The sequence below is a fragment of the Bos indicus x Bos taurus genome, chromosome 7 (genome assembly GCF_003369695.1).
Source record: "Bos indicus x Bos taurus breed Angus x Brahman F1 hybrid chromosome 7, Bos_hybrid_MaternalHap_v2.0, whole genome shotgun sequence".
In the NCBI taxonomy this organism is placed as follows: Eukaryota; Metazoa; Chordata; class Mammalia; order Artiodactyla; family Bovidae; genus Bos; species Bos indicus x Bos taurus.
The window spans coordinates 97,848,297-97,865,591 of record NC_040082.1 but is presented as its reverse complement, the minus strand read 5'-3'; the positions used below and the strand labels follow the sequence as shown (position 1 = coordinate 97,865,591).

The 17,295-nt window shown below is 51.6% G+C and overlaps 1 protein-coding gene and 1 pseudogene across 3 annotated transcripts in view; one reads left to right on the top strand and one right to left on the bottom strand.

The window, feature by feature from the left end:
• Nucleotides 1–218: 218 nt before the first annotated feature.
• MAST1 (microtubule associated serine/threonine kinase 1) overlaps nt 219–17,295 on the bottom strand; it is a 29,003-nt gene continuing 11,926 nt past the window's right edge. Inside the window, exons 8-26 of one of the 3 annotated variants that reach the window (XM_027547900.1) lie at nt 15,256–15,357; nt 15,024–15,156; nt 14,877–14,944; nt 11,608–11,687; nt 11,310–11,518; nt 8,188–8,326; nt 7,932–8,064; nt 7,625–7,790; nt 7,421–7,522; nt 6,880–7,002; nt 6,255–6,364; nt 4,967–5,145; nt 4,642–4,889; nt 4,099–4,299; nt 3,682–3,911; nt 3,234–3,356; nt 2,971–3,107; nt 1,674–1,861; nt 219–1,575 (exon numbers count right to left, since the gene is read on the bottom strand). In XM_027547900.1, coding sequence (XP_027403701.1) covers nt 302–1,575; nt 1,674–1,861; nt 2,971–3,107; nt 3,234–3,356; nt 3,682–3,911; nt 4,099–4,299; nt 4,642–4,889; nt 4,967–5,145; nt 6,255–6,364; nt 6,880–7,002; nt 7,421–7,522; nt 7,625–7,790; nt 7,932–8,064; nt 8,188–8,326; nt 11,310–11,518; nt 11,608–11,687; nt 14,877–14,944; nt 15,024–15,156; nt 15,256–15,357 — 3,945 coding nt within the window. In that variant the 3' untranslated portion in view covers nt 219–301. The remainder of the gene's footprint in view (nt 1,576–1,673; nt 1,862–2,970; nt 3,108–3,233; nt 3,357–3,681; nt 3,912–4,098; nt 4,300–4,641; nt 4,890–4,966; nt 5,146–6,254; nt 6,365–6,879; nt 7,003–7,420; nt 7,523–7,624; nt 7,791–7,931; nt 8,065–8,187; nt 8,327–11,309; nt 11,519–11,607; nt 11,688–14,876; nt 14,945–15,023; nt 15,157–15,255; nt 15,358–17,295) is intronic. The other 2 variants (XM_027547901.1, XM_027547902.1) reach the window with 2 other exon arrangements.
• LOC113896001 lies at nt 11,694–12,963 on the top strand (annotated as a pseudogene).

Genomic DNA, 17,295 nt, shown 5'->3' with positions numbered 1-17,295 from the left:
TCTGAACAGCATTGCAGCTTGCTCAGGGTCTGGGGCAGCTGACCCACATAGGTGGGACGCAGAATAGGACCCCAAGTAAGGGTCCACCCAAGACCTACCTCCCCTCTTTATGGTAACTAGGACTGGAGGAAGTTTCACCCCTTAACAAGCACACAGGCAAGGGGGTGGAAACAGGATGTCCTGCCTTGCTAGGGGAGGAGGGGCGAGCTCCAGAAAGCTCACACAGCAGGGGCGCACTTTATTTATATGTGTACATATGTATACAGGCGGCTGTACAGCACGGGGCCAGTGGCTCCCACTGCTATGGGCCTGGGGGCATGGGGCAGGGCGCCCCTTTTTTGGTCGGGCCTACTGAGGGCACAGCTTCAGCAGGGCACCGAGAGGTTGGCCCCACCTCAGGCTTGGTGGTCGGGCCCGGCAGCGAAGCAGGTGGGGCTGGGGGCCCGGCACTGCTGGGCACATTTTTTGTTGGGGCTTGGGAGGGGGTCTGGGGGTCTGGGGAGAGCTTGGGAGAGGCAGGTTTGGAACGAGGCCCGCTCAGCGTGGTCCGCTCCTCCACCACCTCCAGCACCCAGCGCTCCCGGCCCCGGAGGGCATCAGGTTGGGGAGGCGCCAGGGGTGCAGATTCGGGCAATGCCTTGGAGTCCGCACTCGGGGTATGCACACTCGGGGGCTGAGACACCTCGGCTTTCGCCCCAGGCCGTAGGGGCTCTACGACAATGGGCACGGGGGGCGTGCCTGCTTCGCCCGAGCTGCTGCGCCGGCCGGTCTCGTGTTCCTGCACCGGGCTCAGCGCGGACTTGGCCACGGCCCTGGCCGTCCCGCCCGTACCGTCCTCGGTCTGCACGCTCTGGTGTCTCGCGCCGCTGGCGTCCCGCTCCAGGGTCCGACCCCCAGGGGTCGTCGCGCGGGGCGGGGTGCAGGCCTCGGCGCCACCCGGGGACTCTTTCTCCTTACTTGATGCCAGCGGCCTGGGGGCGCCCTCGGGCAGCAGCGGGTCCGCGCCCAGGCTCAGGGGCGACTCCTGGCGGCCCAGGCGGCGGACGGCGACCTGCCGGGGCGCGCCGGGACCCTCGATAGGGGGCGTCTCGCCGTCCGACTCTGCGAGGCTATGCAGCGCTAGCTCGCCGTGGAAGTCCTTGCGGAAATCCGGGTGGCCCACCTCGAGGCTGTGTTTGCGCAGTGCGCCCTTCTTGTCGGCGCCCAGCGAGGCTCCCAACTTCTCCGCCGACTGCACCCGTTTGAGGAGCGGCGAGCGTGGGGGCTCGGCACTCTTCGGGCGCGGGCGCACCACCGGCGGCGACGAGTGCAACTTGGCCGGGAAGCTCTGCGTGGTGTGCGAGCTGCCCACCGTGTGGCCCGGCAGCGGCGGCGGCGACGCCTGTGTCGGGGACGGCGTGTGCGCCAGCGGCGACAGCGGGATGTTGCCTGCCGACTTGCAGCGCGCAGAGCGGTACTGGCGGTGCAGCTTCGGCGACAGGCCGTGAAGCGTGCTGGGCCGGATGTGGTGCGACGCTGACGACGCCGGCGAGTTGGGCGTGCTCGAGGCTGGCGAGCTACTCTGGGACGAGGCGCCTGCGGGCGGGCGAGAGAGGGCAAAGAACTGGGTGGGCGCCGCCAGGGCACTGCCCCGCCCGCACATGCCGCCCGCCCCGCGCAGGCGCAGGGTCTACCTAGGTAGGCGGAGTCGGGCGTGGAGCGGTAGCTGTGGGTGGGCGAGCGCGCCGGCAGGCCGTGCGTGGGAGAGCCGGGCAAGCTGTCGCTGGACGACAGCGAGCGGTTCAACGATGACAGCGAGCGACTAGTGTGCAGCAGGTTCGACTGCTTCGTGATCTTGCGGAAGAGGGAGCTGCGCTTCTTGCTGGAGGACAAGGAGGGAACCAGTTTCCCTGGACCAGACTCTAGAGCTGCCGGCTCTTCCCACTTCAGGGCCTCAAGGAACCTCCTGGAACCACCCACCCAATCTGGACCCTCCCTCTTCAAAAACAACACTGTTGGATGCTGGAGAACTTCTCTTATCTCTGTCCCACTTGGCTCCTCCCACCTGGCCTACCCATTGCTTTTTGACCACTCACAGTCCAAGCTAGAAACATTCTTCCAAACAGAACCAACCTATTCTGGCCCCGTCCACCTTTCTAGCCCCTCCCTCTACAGCTAAACCCACCTATCAGGGCAGGAAGAATTTCACTGGCCTCAGCCTGAGGCATCTCACTCCAATCCCCACTCACTCTTTGTCCAGGCCAAATCCCGCTGATCAAAACAGAAAACTCTTCTGGCTGCACCCACCTCTCCTAACTCTGCATTATTTGTAAGGGAAGAAATTATTTCTACTGGCCTGGTATGCTCCTCCCAGGTAGAAGTCTCTTCTCCTGGCCCCTCCCAGTCTCTTAAATGCATCCAGCAAAGCAGGGTCATCTCTTGGATGGTGCCCTCTTGGTCCGTATCCGCTGGCTCTGCTCTACTCCCAGAGTTTTGGAGCTTGGTACATCTTCTTTTCCCAGCTCCTCCCACTTTCTCAGCCCCTCCTTCTCTGTCCTTTCATTATTGCTCTTCACTCGGTGGCCCCCAGGTGACCACCCTGGGGGTAGCCAGGTAAAGAACCCGCCTGCCAATGCAGGAGACGTGAGACTGGAGTTCTCTTATGTCTTCCCGATCCCTGGGTCGGGAAGATCCCTTGGAGAAGGGCATGGCAACCAACTCCAGTATTCTTGCCTAGAGAATCCCATGGACAGAGGAGCCTGGCGGGCTACAGTCCATAGGGTCCCAAAGAATCAGACACGACTGAAGCGACTTAGCACACACGTACAGTGGCCCTGGCCACCTTTCCTGTGCACAACTTCCATTCCTGTGAATATGCCTTCTCCTGTCCTCTCCTATACCTATCCCACAAAAGCCCATTTTCTCAAAAACTGGAATGCTCCAGAGGGCCTGCTGTTTATAGCCCCGCCCACTGCACTTGGCCCCACCTACCTCTCCTGACCCTCCTTGGCAGAGGGCCTCTTGTTCCTCCGAGCCATTTTGGCCTTGTAGCTGCTGCGCCGTGCAGGGCCGATACGGATGGAGGTATTTTCGAAGGGCGTTGTGGTAACGGCCACTTTATTGCCACTCTGGAGTTAGAAAGGGGGAAAGTTCTCTGCTGGAGGCTGTTCTGGCAACTCCAGCTCCCCGGGACCTCCCTCACCCTTCACTCCCTTCCACTCCCCCAACAGTTCGCTTTTTCCCCATAGACTCACCTTAAGGATCAGCTCAACGACCTCAGGATGTACCATGCCATGCACCGGCTCCCCGTTCACGTGAGTGATGAGGTCCCCGGCACAGAGTCCTGCCTCCTGGGCTGGGCCCCCCTCCTCCACGTGCTGGGGACAGGGCACCCCACAGGGGCAGGATTAACAGGATTGGTAACAAGGAAGTCTCCCTAAGCTTCTGTTCCAGACACCTAACTCTGTAGGCACAGTAATTAATCATAACACCAAGCGAAACAACAGTCATTCTTGCCAGTTTACAAATGAAGAAACTGAGAGTCAGAGAGGAAAGTGACGGGGTGAGGGGGTGTCACAGAGGAGTCTCATTCAGGCTGCCTAGTTCCAGAGTTTGAGCTGTCCCTCATCCCTTGGAGCGGGGCGGGGAGGTGTGGAACTCTCTCTCCCCACCTAGAATACAGGCTCATCCATGACTGCTCACCCAGACAATGTGGTGTACACTGTAGACATCTGAGTCACCCATGTAGACGCGGATGGCACGCAGTGTGAAGCCATACTTCTTGCCCGAGCGTTGGATGGTGATGGGGGAGCGAAGTCCACTGACAGCCGGAGAGTAGTCCCGGCTGGGTGAGGAGTCCCGTGAGGATGGGTTGGAGGAGAGAGATCGCGGGGACATGGGGCTAGCCAAAGGTGAGCTCCCATGTGGGTCCACTGCAGACACAGACCCATGGTCAGAGATCAGGGCGGACAGACACAGCTCTCCCTGTGTCTGCTCCTCCCTCCTCCCAAGTGAAAGTCCCAGGGCTCTCATTGGCCCATCCCAGAGCAAATCATGGTGGACCGGGAAAACGCACCAATGGGGGCAGCCCATCCCCTGCCAGGTTGGACCCAGCATCACCTGCAGGGATCATGACAGACAAGGCAGTGGCCGAGGCTGACTTGATGACTTTGCCCCCGGTTCGAGAAGGCCGCTTCTCTACCGCGGGATCTCCTGATAGCTGCTGGTGCCGCGCTCGGCGCAGAACCAGGTCATTGGTGGCTCTGGGGCCTGATGGGTCCCCATCCTTAGAGGGTGGGCAGAGGTCGCCTGGGTGGTCAGCTGCAACAGAGCAGGTGGGTTAGGGGGTCAGTCCAAGGGCATAGTTCTCTTAAATGGTATTCCCTCTACATGCAATGCTCTTCCTACCTCTCTCCCTTCTGGATTGTGAATTTCATAAGAGCAGGTACCCTATACATCTGGAACAGCTCCTGACACAGAGAAGTGCTTAAACACATTTGTTGACTGACTGAGCATGGAATAGGGGTCTTTCTCATGTTGATGAGAATCCCAGGTTGGAGTGTGAAGAGTACAGGAGAACTTGCATAAGCAGTAACCAGGCTTATTGAACAATCATGTATGGCCCCTGGGGAATTAGGGAAGGCAGCAGGAGGGGGCACTTACTAGCCTCCGAGTCCCCAGTGCTGGGGGCGCCATCCCCTGGAGGTATCTCTTTGGCGGCCCGCGCATCCAGTGAGCCTGGGGGGTCGGAGCTGGGCCGGGGAGGCCTGCGCAGCCGAGCCTCATCCTCTTCCTCTTGCGGGGTGCTGAAGCGGCTGGGCTCCAGCAGCGCAGAGAAACGGCGGCGGGCGCCCAACGGGGGACTGGCCTCCCCCTCCAAGAAGCTGGCCTCAGATGCCGAGAAGCGCTTGCTGCGCAAAGGGGGCGTCGTCAGAGGAGTTACTCCCCTTTGGGCCCTGCCCCCAAACCCAGCTCTGCCCTTGCTCACATCTCCGGGGAGCCCCCTCTCCAGGTCTTCTCGCGCAGGGTCAGGCCACCCAGGCCCTCCCGCTTGCTGGTCACCTTCTCCTCTGGGCCCTTGGCGGTCGGCTCCCTCTTGCTGGTCCCCGCTGCCGCCACGGGGGTCTTGGGCTCGTGCTGCGACAGCTGCTCCATACTGCTATACACCTGCAAGTGGTAGTGGAAGGAAGTCCAACCCCCAGGTTCTGCCTTCCCTCCTGAACCAGTAAACTTCCCGCTACTGTTGTTCAGTCGCTCAGTCGTGTCCAAGTATTTGCGACCCCAGGGACTGCAGCACGCTAGGCTTCCCTGTCCTTCACTGTCTCCTGGAGTTTGCTCAGACTCATGTTCATTGAGTCGATGATGCCAACCAACCATCTCATTCTCTACCTCGCTACTGGAGCCTGCCAAACTAAGCTCCATCCTAGTAAAGCTGGGTCCTGCCCATTCCTGGACCGAGCCCGACCACCCACAATTCTTCAGTTCTGGCCCCACCCCACGAAATGAGGCTCTGACATATTCTAGATCCTGCCCTGCCCAAGCCGTAAAGAATCTCACCTCTCCAAGTCTCATCCAGTTATGCGTACCCTCTCCCAAGCTAGGTCGTGCACCCCCCTACATTGTATGTGTGCTCAGTCGTGTCCGATTCTTTGTGACCCCCGCTACATGCTGTTCCTCAAAATAAAATAGTGCCCAGCCTCGCCACGGCCTAGCTCCGCCCTCACTGCTCAGTCTCTCCATTCCCAGGTCCTGACCCCGCCCGGTCCAGATTAGCCGCTCCTCCTGTTGGTCATTTCCATACTGTTCAGGTTCTCATTAGATTCCACTCAATGCCGAAGGCATCTTCCCTGGTAGCTCAGACAGTAAAGCGTCTGCTTACAATGCGGGAGACCAGGAGATCGGGAAGATCTCCTGGAGAAGGAACCCACTCCAGTATTCTTGCCTGGAAAATCCCATGGGTGGAGGAACCCGGAAGGCTAGAGTCCATGGGGTCGCAAAGAGTTGGACACGACTGAGCGACTTCACTCACTTTAATGCCAAAGGCCACTTCCAAGACTATGCTGCTTCCCCCCACTCCACCCCCTCTGCCACTAGCCTCATCACGCAGATCCTCACTCCCTCTGTAAATTCTCTAGTCTGAGACCTTAGGTCTGTGTGCCTGCTCCCCACAGCCTCCTGAGCCCCTGCCCACTTCAAGCCCACCTCCATTCCCTCCCTCAACACCTGCCCCGCCCTCCCCCGGACTCATCCCATCCCTACCCCCCAATTTGGCCCACCTTGCTGAAGCGCGGGGAGCAGGAGGAGAACTGACGGATCTCCACAGGCTCTTCCTCGGTGGTGTCATCCTCATCGTAGGAGTTCACGTGGTGATACCTGTCTGAGCGGGCTGGGGTGGAGGTGTAGATAGTGACCGCGGGCACGTCCACTCCTCAAATCACACTCCCACGAAAGTCAGGTCTAGGTCCTACAAGCCTGGCCACGCACGCCCCTTCTCCTTACTAGTAACTGATTCAGACCCCGCCCCCACGCTGAGTCCCAGTCCCACTTTCTCCAAGGCTACATGTAGCCCCGCCTCCATAAAGCCACACCCCCCAGACTCCACCTATGGTGCTCTCCACCCTGGCTCCGCCTCTGCCAGCCCAGGCCCTTGGCTGTTCTGGGTCCTAGCACCGCCCGGCAATCCAGGCTCATTCCCAATTTTAGAATTTACTCCGGTCCAGGCTCCACCCCTACCCCAACCTCCTTTCTTCTCTGAGCCCCGCCCCTCTGCCAAGCCACGCCCCCGGCACGACCTCAGCCCACTTCTCTGTTCTAGCGGGCTAGTCTCCTACCCAACCGGGTTCCAGCCCAGGCCATACCCAAGGGCCCCCTCAAAGGATTCCACCCGCTGTCCCCGCTCACTGTCGAAGTAGCTGGTATCATCTTCAGACTCCAGATGGGGGATGAACTCGGCCTTCTGCCTCAGCAATCCTGTCCAATCCAGGTCTCGAAAGAAACTGTGCTGCTTCACCTCAAAGGCACCGCCTGGGGAGGAAGGAGTGGGCTGGATCAGGGAAGGAATTTAAGCGACAGCTATGGCTAGCCCAGGCTTCACTGGTGACTCAGACTGTAAAGAATCTGCCTGCAATGCAGGAGACCCAGGTTCAATCCCTGGATCGAGATCTCCTGGAGAAGGGCATGGCTGCCCACTCCAGTATTCTTGCCCGGAGAATTCCATGAACAGAGGAAGAGGAGCCTTATGGGCTACAGTCCATGGGGTCGCAAAGAGTCGGACACGACTGCACAGCTAACACTTCAGGCTAGCCCAGTAGCCCAGCAGCCCAGCTCACCCATTTTCCCGCCCAGGGACACAGCGCTGGAAGCCCTGCTACGGACAACAGACACCACTACCCACCCACCCCTGCCTCAAATCATATTCTCTGCACAGCAGACCCTCCCCTACCTGCACCTAGACGGATCAAGGGATTAGTCTGCAGGAGGCTGGATATCAGGTGCTGGGCATCCGTGGGTAGGGCCTCCTCCCCTTCAGGCCACAGGATGTCGTCTGCAGAGCAAGGTGTAGGGTGGGGTTCGCTTTTAGGTCCATGAGGCCTTGGGCCCTCCCTCGTTTCCATGCCCCCTGCCTGCCCACCGCAGAGGCACGCACCACTGATGACCTGTCCAAAGAGCTCTTCGGGAGTGTCTCCAAAGAAGGGCACACAGCCCACCAGGAACTCGTAGAGAATGATGCCCATGGCCCACCAGTCCACCGGCTTGCCGTATCCCTGACGCAGGATGACCTCGGGTGCGATGTACTCTGGGGTCCCACACACCTGGGGGCAGGTGGTCAGCCCATGCCCTGGCCACAGGAGGGGCCTCCTGGGGGAGCAGTGCCCCTCCCATGCCAGGCTCAGGGCCCACACAGTCCTGCCGGGTCACTCCACCCGTGGTGACCCCCACTCCCGCACACACACCTGTTTGTCCAGGAACTCCCGGGCGTCCTTCTCGATGTGGCCTTCATAGAGGTTGGTGGTGAGGCTCATGAGCCCCATCTTTGAGAGGCCAAAATCCGTGAGTTTGATGTGCCCCATGGAGGTGATAAGGAGGCTGCAGAAGCAAACTGGGGTCTTAGAGGTGAGGACGGTCCTTCTCACTCCTGGCCCTTCTGTGCCAGGGCTCCCCCGACCCCCGAGGGACAGGGAAGGAATGATGGCGAAGGTCAAGGCTCACTTGTCAGGCTTGAGGTCGCGGTGCACGATGCCGTAGTTATGCAAGTACTCCAGCGCCAGCACTGTCTCAGCAAAGTACATGCGGGCCATCTCCACAGGCAGTGCCCCAATGTTCTTCAGCAGGGTGGCGCAGTCCCCCCCTGGGGGTGAAGGAATGGACGCATATGAAGAGGGAGGCAACCCTGGGCCAGAGCTGAGCATTCAGCAGGCAGCATAGCACCAAGTTCTCTTCTCACATGGCCCCAATTTTACAGCTAAGGAAAACTGAGGCTCAGAGAGTGGCCTTCCTCTCCCAGCTTCCACTGGGAGTGCCCTCTGCCAGGCTTCTCTTGTTTTCTTAGCCATGCTCCAAAGTCAGCACAATCAGTTGATTTTACACAGGAAGGGATTGGTTTACACCCAACCTCAGAGAGAGGTTGGGTCAGGCAGGGAGTTGATGGTGGAGGTAAAGTTTGGTTGGGACTGAGGCTGCCCGCTTATGAACTGAGTCTGGGAGAATGGACCCTGGTCTGGAGTCTGAACCTTGAGGGTCTGAGGTTTTAAAATATAAATTACTTTGCCCCACCAGATTTACTGTCAGCAGCATTCATATTTTAGTCTCCCTCAGCTTCCATTTCTCCTTTTTCTCACAAGGGTCAGATTTCCTTCCAGGTTTAGCTGCTGGGTCAGCATGTAACCCAAGTTCGGTCAATGACTTTTCCTTCTTTTTTCACAAACATTGCTAAGCTCATAGGATGTAAGCTGGGATCTGTTGGATGGTAACCTCACTATATCAAGACCTGTTTCATTTTATTTATTTTTGGCCATGCCATGTGGCTTGTGAGATCTTAGTTCCCCCAGCAGGGACAGAGCCCATGCCGCTTGCAGTAGAAGTGTGGAGTCCTAACCATGGACGATCAGGGAATTCCCTATCAAGCCCTGTTTACCGGGACGTCCACACATGGGAAAATAGACCCAAGAGATGGAGAGAGTACTAATAACATAATTTGAGCACCTAGATAAAGCCATTCCCGAAGTTTTCTTTTTTTTAACCACAAGTTGATAAATTTCTCTCTTTCCTAATTTTCCCTAAAGCTAGATTTATCTCAGTGTCAGAAAGTAACTAATCAGACTTTCTCAGGGTGGGCCCAGGAATCTGAATCTGGCCATAACCCCAGATAATCCCTACAAACATTATGCAGAAAACAGAGTGTCCATGGCCTCCTTGAGCTCTATGTCCCTTGTTGCCATCCTCACTATATGAAACAACCTTTTTCTTTTTTAGCTTCTTTTCCTTGTTTATTGTATACAGTTTTATTGTATGTTTTATTGTAGGTCTATTCCCTCTGTGAGGGAAAGGTGTATCTGTCCAGGTCTCCACTGTGTCACCAGCAAAGCATGTGACATGAAGGAGATGATGAAGGGACATCTGTTGAGTGACTTAACGGTCAATTAAGACTTGGAGGTGGCACAGCTGTAGCCCTGTGAGATCATGTGTGTAATCGTAGTCCTTCTGTGTTTGGAAGATGGATGGATTAATATTTGGGATGGTTAGATAAACAGATGAAAAACATATATAGTGGTGATTGGATGCTTGGATGGATGGTAAAGGGATGGTAAAGGGATTAATTGTGAATAAGCAGATGGAGTTAGACTGCTAACTAGATAAAATGAGATAGCTGCTAGTGTGGAGGTTTGGATGAATGAATACAAATAAGAATAGTAAATAGATGGATGGAAAGAGGGATGGATGGATGACAGATTAATAAATAGGTAAATAGATGGTGGTGGATAGATGGATGTTAAATAGGCAGGTGAATAAACAGATGGATGAATGAATGCCTAGATATAGAAAAAGAGGGATGGATGCAAAACAGATGCACAACACAGTGAACCCTAATATAATTTAGTTAATAATAATGTACAGTATGTGTTCATCAGTTGTAGCCAAGGTATCACAAGATGTGAACAGCAGAGGAAATAGAGCAGGAGCGGAGTGAATACCTGGGAACTCTCTGAGCTTTCCAGTCAGTTTTTCTATAAACCTAAAACTGCTCTAAAAAAGGAAGTCTATTACTTTTTTTAATAGATGTGGGAGCTTCCCTGGTAGTCCAGTGATTAGGAGTCTGCCTGCCAATGCAGGGGACACGGGTTCAACCCCTGGTCTGGGAAAATCCCACATGCCGTGGGGCAACTAAGCTGGTGTTCCGCAACTGCTGAGTCAGCACTCTAGAGACCTCAAGCTGAAACTACTGAAGCCGGAATGCCAGTACTGAAGCCCTAGTGCCTACAGCCCATGCTCCAGAGAAGAGGCCCTGCAATGAAGAGCCAAAGCACTGCAATGAAGAGTAATCCCCACTTGCCCCAACCAGAGAAAGCCCATAGCAACAAAGACCAGCACAGTAAAAAATAGATAAATCTTTAAAAATAAATGTAATATAATATTGTACATCAACTACACTTGAATAAAATAAATAAAGATGTAATGGATAAACAGATACATGGATGGACAAATAGATGGGTAATCGGATGGATAGATGGAGAGATGGCATGTAGATATATGGATAGAGAAGTGGAAGGATTAGCAAATGAACAGATGAAAGGAAGGAGGATAGATGGATGGATAATGGAATGGATGTACCCATACTGAGAGAAATTAAAACAGATAAATCAGGCTTCCCTCGAGGTCCAGTGGTTAAAAATTCGCCTGCCAACGCAGGGGATGCATGTTTGATCCCTGCAGGGAAGATCCCACGTGCCGCAGAGCAACTAAGCTGGTGTGCCATAACTACTGAGCCTAAGTGCTCTAGAGTCTGTACCCCCCAACAAGAGAAGCCACCCCAGTGAGAAGCCCATGCACTGCAACTAGAGTAGTCCCCTGCTTGCTACAACTAGAGAAAACCCACACTCAGCAATGCAGAAGCAGCCCTGCCACAAATAAATAAATTAAAAAAAAAGAAAACATAAATCAACAGATGACTGGGTAGAAATAAACAGATGGAATGTTTGAACAATGGCTGGATGAATAAATGAGTGGATAAACTAAACACACAGGTGGATAGTCAACATGGTGACTGGGGTTTGGGCAGGCTACCCCTAGCGGCCATCCCCTCATCTTCCCCACAGCCCTGCAGGCGCCCACACCTTCCACATATTCCATGACCATGCAGAGGTGGCGCCGGGTCTCGAACGAGCAGAACATCCCGACCACAAAGGGGTTCTCGGCAAACGTGAGGATGTCGCGCTCCACGAAGGCCTGCTGGATTTGGTTGCGCAGGATCAGGTTCTGCTTGTTGATCTTCTTCATCGCGAAGCGCTGCCTTGTTTCCCGGTGCCGCACCAGGTAGACGGCGCTGCAGGGGGAGAGAGCGAGGACCGGCCGTCACCTCCGAGACACCCGGCCTCCGCCACCCTCCCCCCGCCAGAGCCCCGGGTGGCTCACCCGTAGGCACCATTGCTTATGAGCTTTATGGTCTCAAAGTCATTCTCTCCAGGCGGTTTCTTAGCCTTGGTGCTGCGGCCCTGCGGAGGAAAGATGGAAACCACGGCACCATCATCATCATCATCATCATGAGACTGAGACTCTTGGTATTCCACTTAACACATGGGGAAGTTGAGGCACAAAGTCAGTGAATGAGTCCTTCATCCAAGTGCCACAGTGAGGGAGTAACAAAGTCAGAACTTAAACCCAAGACTGGCTGACAGTGAAGTCATATAACAAACTTCTCTTAATTAGGAAAGAAACCTACAAAATGGCTGATCATCCTAATATATAAAAAGCTCCCAGAAATCAACAATAACATTAACAACTGAAGAGAAAAAATACACAAGATATGTAAACTAGACTTAGAGCTGTTAACCATGTGAAAAAAATGTTGAACATCACAAATAATGACAGATAGGCAAGCTAAAACTACTCTAAGATACCATTTTTCACACAGTAGATTGGCAGGAAAAAAAAATCCAAAAGCCTGGCACATTCTGTGGGCAAAGCTGTGCAGAAACAGATACTTCTATACCTTGCTGTTGGGAGTATAAATTGGTACAGTCTCACTAAAGGTACTTGGTGTATATCAGAATTACAAATGTATGCTTCCTTTAATCCAGCAATTTTCACCTTAAAAAAGTTTTTTTACACTTTTGAATTCATGCTATAGATATGCTTTCACGTGTGAAAAATGACACAGAGAGGCACAGGGGCTGGAACGGGGAGCTCCGCTTCCGGCGGCAGGGTCTGGGGAAGGGGCGGCAGGGTCTGGGGTAGGGGCGGCAGGTGCCATGTCAGGCCGCAAAACTGGCAAGAAAAAGCAGCCCAAGAAGCAAGCCAAGGAGATGGACGAGGAAGATAAGGTATTCAGGCAGAAGCGGAAGGAGGAGCAGAAGAAACTTGAGGAGCTAAAAGCAAAGGCCACAAGGAAAGGCCCCCTGGCCACCGGTGGAACTAAGAAATCTGGCAAAAAGTAAGCTGTTCCTTGTGCCTGAGGCAACAATGACCCTTAGCGCCATTCCTGTTTAAACATCTGGATTCCCTGCCATAATATCTATTGCCACCTATAGCTAGAATGAAGTGTTGTCTTGGAGCCTATTGTACATTTAAGAATAAACTTTTGTAAAAAAAAAAAAAAATGACAGACACATATTTTCTTACTCATTGCAAGATTGGAAATAACCCATACATAGGAAATTGGTTAAATAAAATACGAAGGGATATAATATAAAGGAATATTGTGTTACTATTTTGTTGTTGTTTGTTTGTTTTTGGCCATACCGTGTGGCACACATGATCTTAGTTCCTGAACCAGGGATTGAACCCATGCTCCCTGCAGTGGAAGCAGAGTCTTAACCACTGGACTGCCAGGGAAGTCCTTTTCCACTGTTTGTTTTTTTTTCTTTTTTTTTAAATGAAAAATATTTCTGTACACTTATTCAGAAAGTTCTCTGAAGTACTTTATTAAATGGGGGGAAAAACAAGGAACAATGTGTACTGTATGATTTTATGTAAAAAGAGGGACAAAATATAATTATATTTGAGGTAATATGGGTACGGGGGACAAGAGTGGGTATAAGATTTTTTGCTGTATACCATTTTTGAAAATAATTTTTATTTTTCATAGGGACAAGAGATTTATTACATTAACAGTTCACAAAAAGATCTATGAGGTTTAAAAATATTGAACTTCTATGTTCCTTAGAACGTAGCCCAAAAAAGTTTGACAGAAACGTTGGCAGAACTACAAAGAGAAATTACTCAAGACAAACTTAACACATCTCTCTCAGAAACTATCAAATCAATCTGGCAAAAAAAGAAAAATGAATAGGAAGATGGAAGATTTGAATCACTCAATTAACAAGTTTGATTGAACGGAATTACAACGGATCTACAAACAACAATTAAAGATAAATACCTTTTTAGAGTTTTAGACTTGTGAGTGATGTCATTCCATTACCTATTCAAAAAATTAAATGGCATATAATGGTATAATGAGATTTTTTAAAATACAGGACAGATGTGTGTGTGTGAGTGTATGTGAATTCATAGACATAATCTGAAACAAAGGACACAAACCCAAATGCCTTCAGGGACCAGGCATACCGGTGAGAGTCACAGGTGACGGGGGTGTAGGTAACCCCGTGTCATAGGCCAGCCCGCATTCAACGCCAGCTGGTTCCATCACAGTCTTGTTAGAACTTTTGATTCTTTTTAAAAAGGCACAAACCCAGATTTTACCTTTAATCTTCTGATTTCTATATTTTGTTTCACACTTTTGAAAACACTAGGCAGCTCAGAGAAAACACATGTATGGCCATTATGGTGGGTAACCTCCACCAGACATGGGGAACATCTACCAAAGTGTGGTTGGCCTGTGGGTGGAATTAAGTAATTTTTTGTGTGAGTTGTTAGCACATAGAGACAGTCAACCCATTCAAAAGTCCATACAGATTTCTTCAAGAAATTAAATATAGAGTTACCATGTGACCCAGAAGTTCCACTCCCAGGTAAATACCTAAAAGAACTGAGACAGTTGTTCAAACAGATACTTGTACACAAATACTCACAGCAGCACTATTCACGCAACAGCTAAAAGATGTGAACAGCCTAAAGGCCCATCAGTGAGCAATGGATAAACAAAACGTGGCATATACTATTCAGCCACGAAAAGGAACGAAGCACAGATTCATGCCATAGCATGGGGAAGCCTTGAAAACATTATGCCAGCCACCAAAGGCCACAGAGTGAATAATTCCATTTATATGAAATCTCCAGACCCAGCAAATATCCAGACCCAGTCTCCATAGAGACGGAAAGATCTGGAAAGCAGATCAGTGGTTGCCAGGGGCTGTGGGGGAGGGAGGGGACGGAGAGAAACTACTTCATGGGTACAAGGTTTCCTTTTGGTATGATGAAAATGTTTAGGGGCTAGATGGTGGAAATGGCCTCACAACGCAGTAAATAACAACAAATTGTTCATTTTAAACTTGTTTAAGTGTACGTTTAAAAAAATTAAACACAAATTTTATGTTTTGTGTATTTAATCATGAAAAGAAAACTGCCTGTGGAGGAAGAGCTATTATTAACCCATTTTACAGGTGAGGAAACTGAGGCTCAGAGCGGGGACCGAGACATTTGCTCAGCCTGAGGACCAAGAGCCAGGCGGTGAGCCCCGACCAGTAGGGCCGGACCAGCACGTTGCCCACGCCTCCGGGCCTCACCTCAGAAAGGTCGTCCTGCTCGGGTGTGTTAGAGCCGCCACTGTCTTGCTCCTCCAGGTGCACCACATCTAGGAGGGGAATGGGAGTGAGTCAAGGCCTGGGTCCCAGTCAGCCCACCCAGAGTCCCCAGCACCGAGCAGTCAGCACCTGGAAAGGGGTCACGGGTGAGGCCTAGCTGGCGGATGATGTATCGGGGGATGTCTGTCTTGACAAGGTGGCCCTCCTTAGCATGGCCCTCAGCCGCCTCCAGCAAGTGGTAGAACTCCTCGGGATTGAATTCCTAAGGCAAGGCAGGGTGAGTTTGGGGTGACTTCCAAGGGGCACTAGCCAGCCCCCCACCTCCAGCACCTCCTCCCATGCCCATGCCCAGCCCCCTCACCAGGCATTCCAGCAGCCTGGCTGGACGTGAGATGATAATAAGCAGCTTCTTCACCAGCTGAGTGACGAAGGCCACCTCTAAGCTCTCGGAACGCTCATAGGCCTGGGATGTGGGCACAGTGCGAGTGGGGTTCACAGGCGCCTTTCCTGGCCAGGCTCCTCTTCCATCCCCACAGGAAAGGACAATACTGCTGCTACTGTCCCATTGTACAGGTGAGAAAACTCAGGCCACATGGTAGAAATCATCATTATTGTTATAGCAAACATGGTCCTAAAATGTTCAGTCATTCAATCTATCTTCAAAGCAATTCTACAGTCCAGGCCAAGTTAAAAATCCCTCTGCCTAGCATCCTCTCTCCTCGGATCTCTCCATGGCTCCCTACTTCTCCTATTTTAAGTCTCTGCTCAGCTATCAACTCCTCATGGAGGCTTGCCCTGACCCCCTCCAATTCAAAATTGCACCCTACCTACTGCTAAGACCCTCAATCGCCATTACTCTGCTCGCATGTTCTTGTTTTCTATCGAACAGGCCATATATTAATTTCTCTATCATGCCCATCAAAGTCAATACTACAACCAACGATTGAAACCAGCTGGGTTCTAGCACTGAAAGCGCCGAGTTCTAACCCCTGGACTGCCAGGGAAGTCTCAGTGAAATTTAAATAAGGACAGGATCCCAGAGGGCTAAGCCAAGCCCTACTGGAAACTGATTCAAAAGAAAAAGTGTAGGGACTTCCCCGGTGGGCCCAGGTTCAATCCCTAGTTGGGGAACTAAGATCTCCCAAGCTGTGTGGTACAGCAAAAAAAAAAAAAACAAGTGGGGCAATCTTTATGTGTTTTTGTTTTTCAAATGATTAATGGTTTTAATAAAAATACTGTTGATTAGTTTGTTTCCATTAAAACCAGGAAAGTAAAATTATAGAAAATTTTGGTTTAATTATACAATATTTTAACTTAACATTAAGTTTTTTTAAAATATAAATTTATTTATTTTAATTGGAGGCTAATTACTTTACAATATTGTATTGGTTTTGCCATACATTAACATTAAGTTTTAACATATTTTCTTTTCAATTTGTTCAATCATTAATGTTCTAAAGGGGGGGCGGGGAATCACCTGCTTCATCCTACTCTCAGTCATAATGTCACCCAAGAAGGCAGCATTTGAGTAGAGACCTGCAGAGGTGAGCGAAGTTAAATTCCTGCTTCCTGGGGGTGGGGTAGGGATAAACTGGGAGACTGGTACTGATGTGCTTTCTGTACGCTAAGTCACTTCAGTCGTGTCCAACTCTCTGCAACCCTGTGAACTGTAGCCCACCAGGATCCTCTGTCCATGGGATTTTCCAACCAAGAATGTTGGAATGGGTTGCCATGCCCTTCTCCACGGGATCCTCCCAACCCAGGGACAGAACTCAAGTCTCTATGTCTGTTGCATTGGCAAGCAGGTTCTTTACCACCAGTGCCACCAGGGAAACCCCGTATATAAAACAGATAACTAATAAGAACCTACTGTATAGCACAGGGAACTCTACTCGATACTCTGTAATGACCTATATGGGAAAAGAATCTAAGAGTGTATATATGTCTATGTATAACAGATTCAACTTGCTGTACACCTGAAACTAACACAGCATTGTAAATCAACTATAAATCAATAAACATTAATTAAAACAGTGGGGAAAAAAATGAAAGAAACTTTGGCCAAGCCACGCTGCCTGTGAGATCTTAATTCCCCGACCAGGGATCGAACCTGTGTCCCCTGCATTGGAAGCGGAGTCTTAACCACTGGACCGCCAGAGAAGTTTCAAGAAACTTAAATTATTAATAGTACTGTCAACAGCACCATGTGATATTGTGAAAATCTTGGTATAACAATACAGGATTTTGATAAAGGCAAAAGGTGCATTTTGTGGGGAAAAAAATGATTCCTACTTCCTTCATCAGATCTAGAGTTGGGATCTAGTCTTTCTCCTCCACTCTTCAGTCTTCGGCTCCACACCAGCCACTTGGCACATGTTAGGCGCCCCCTGAATGGATGTGG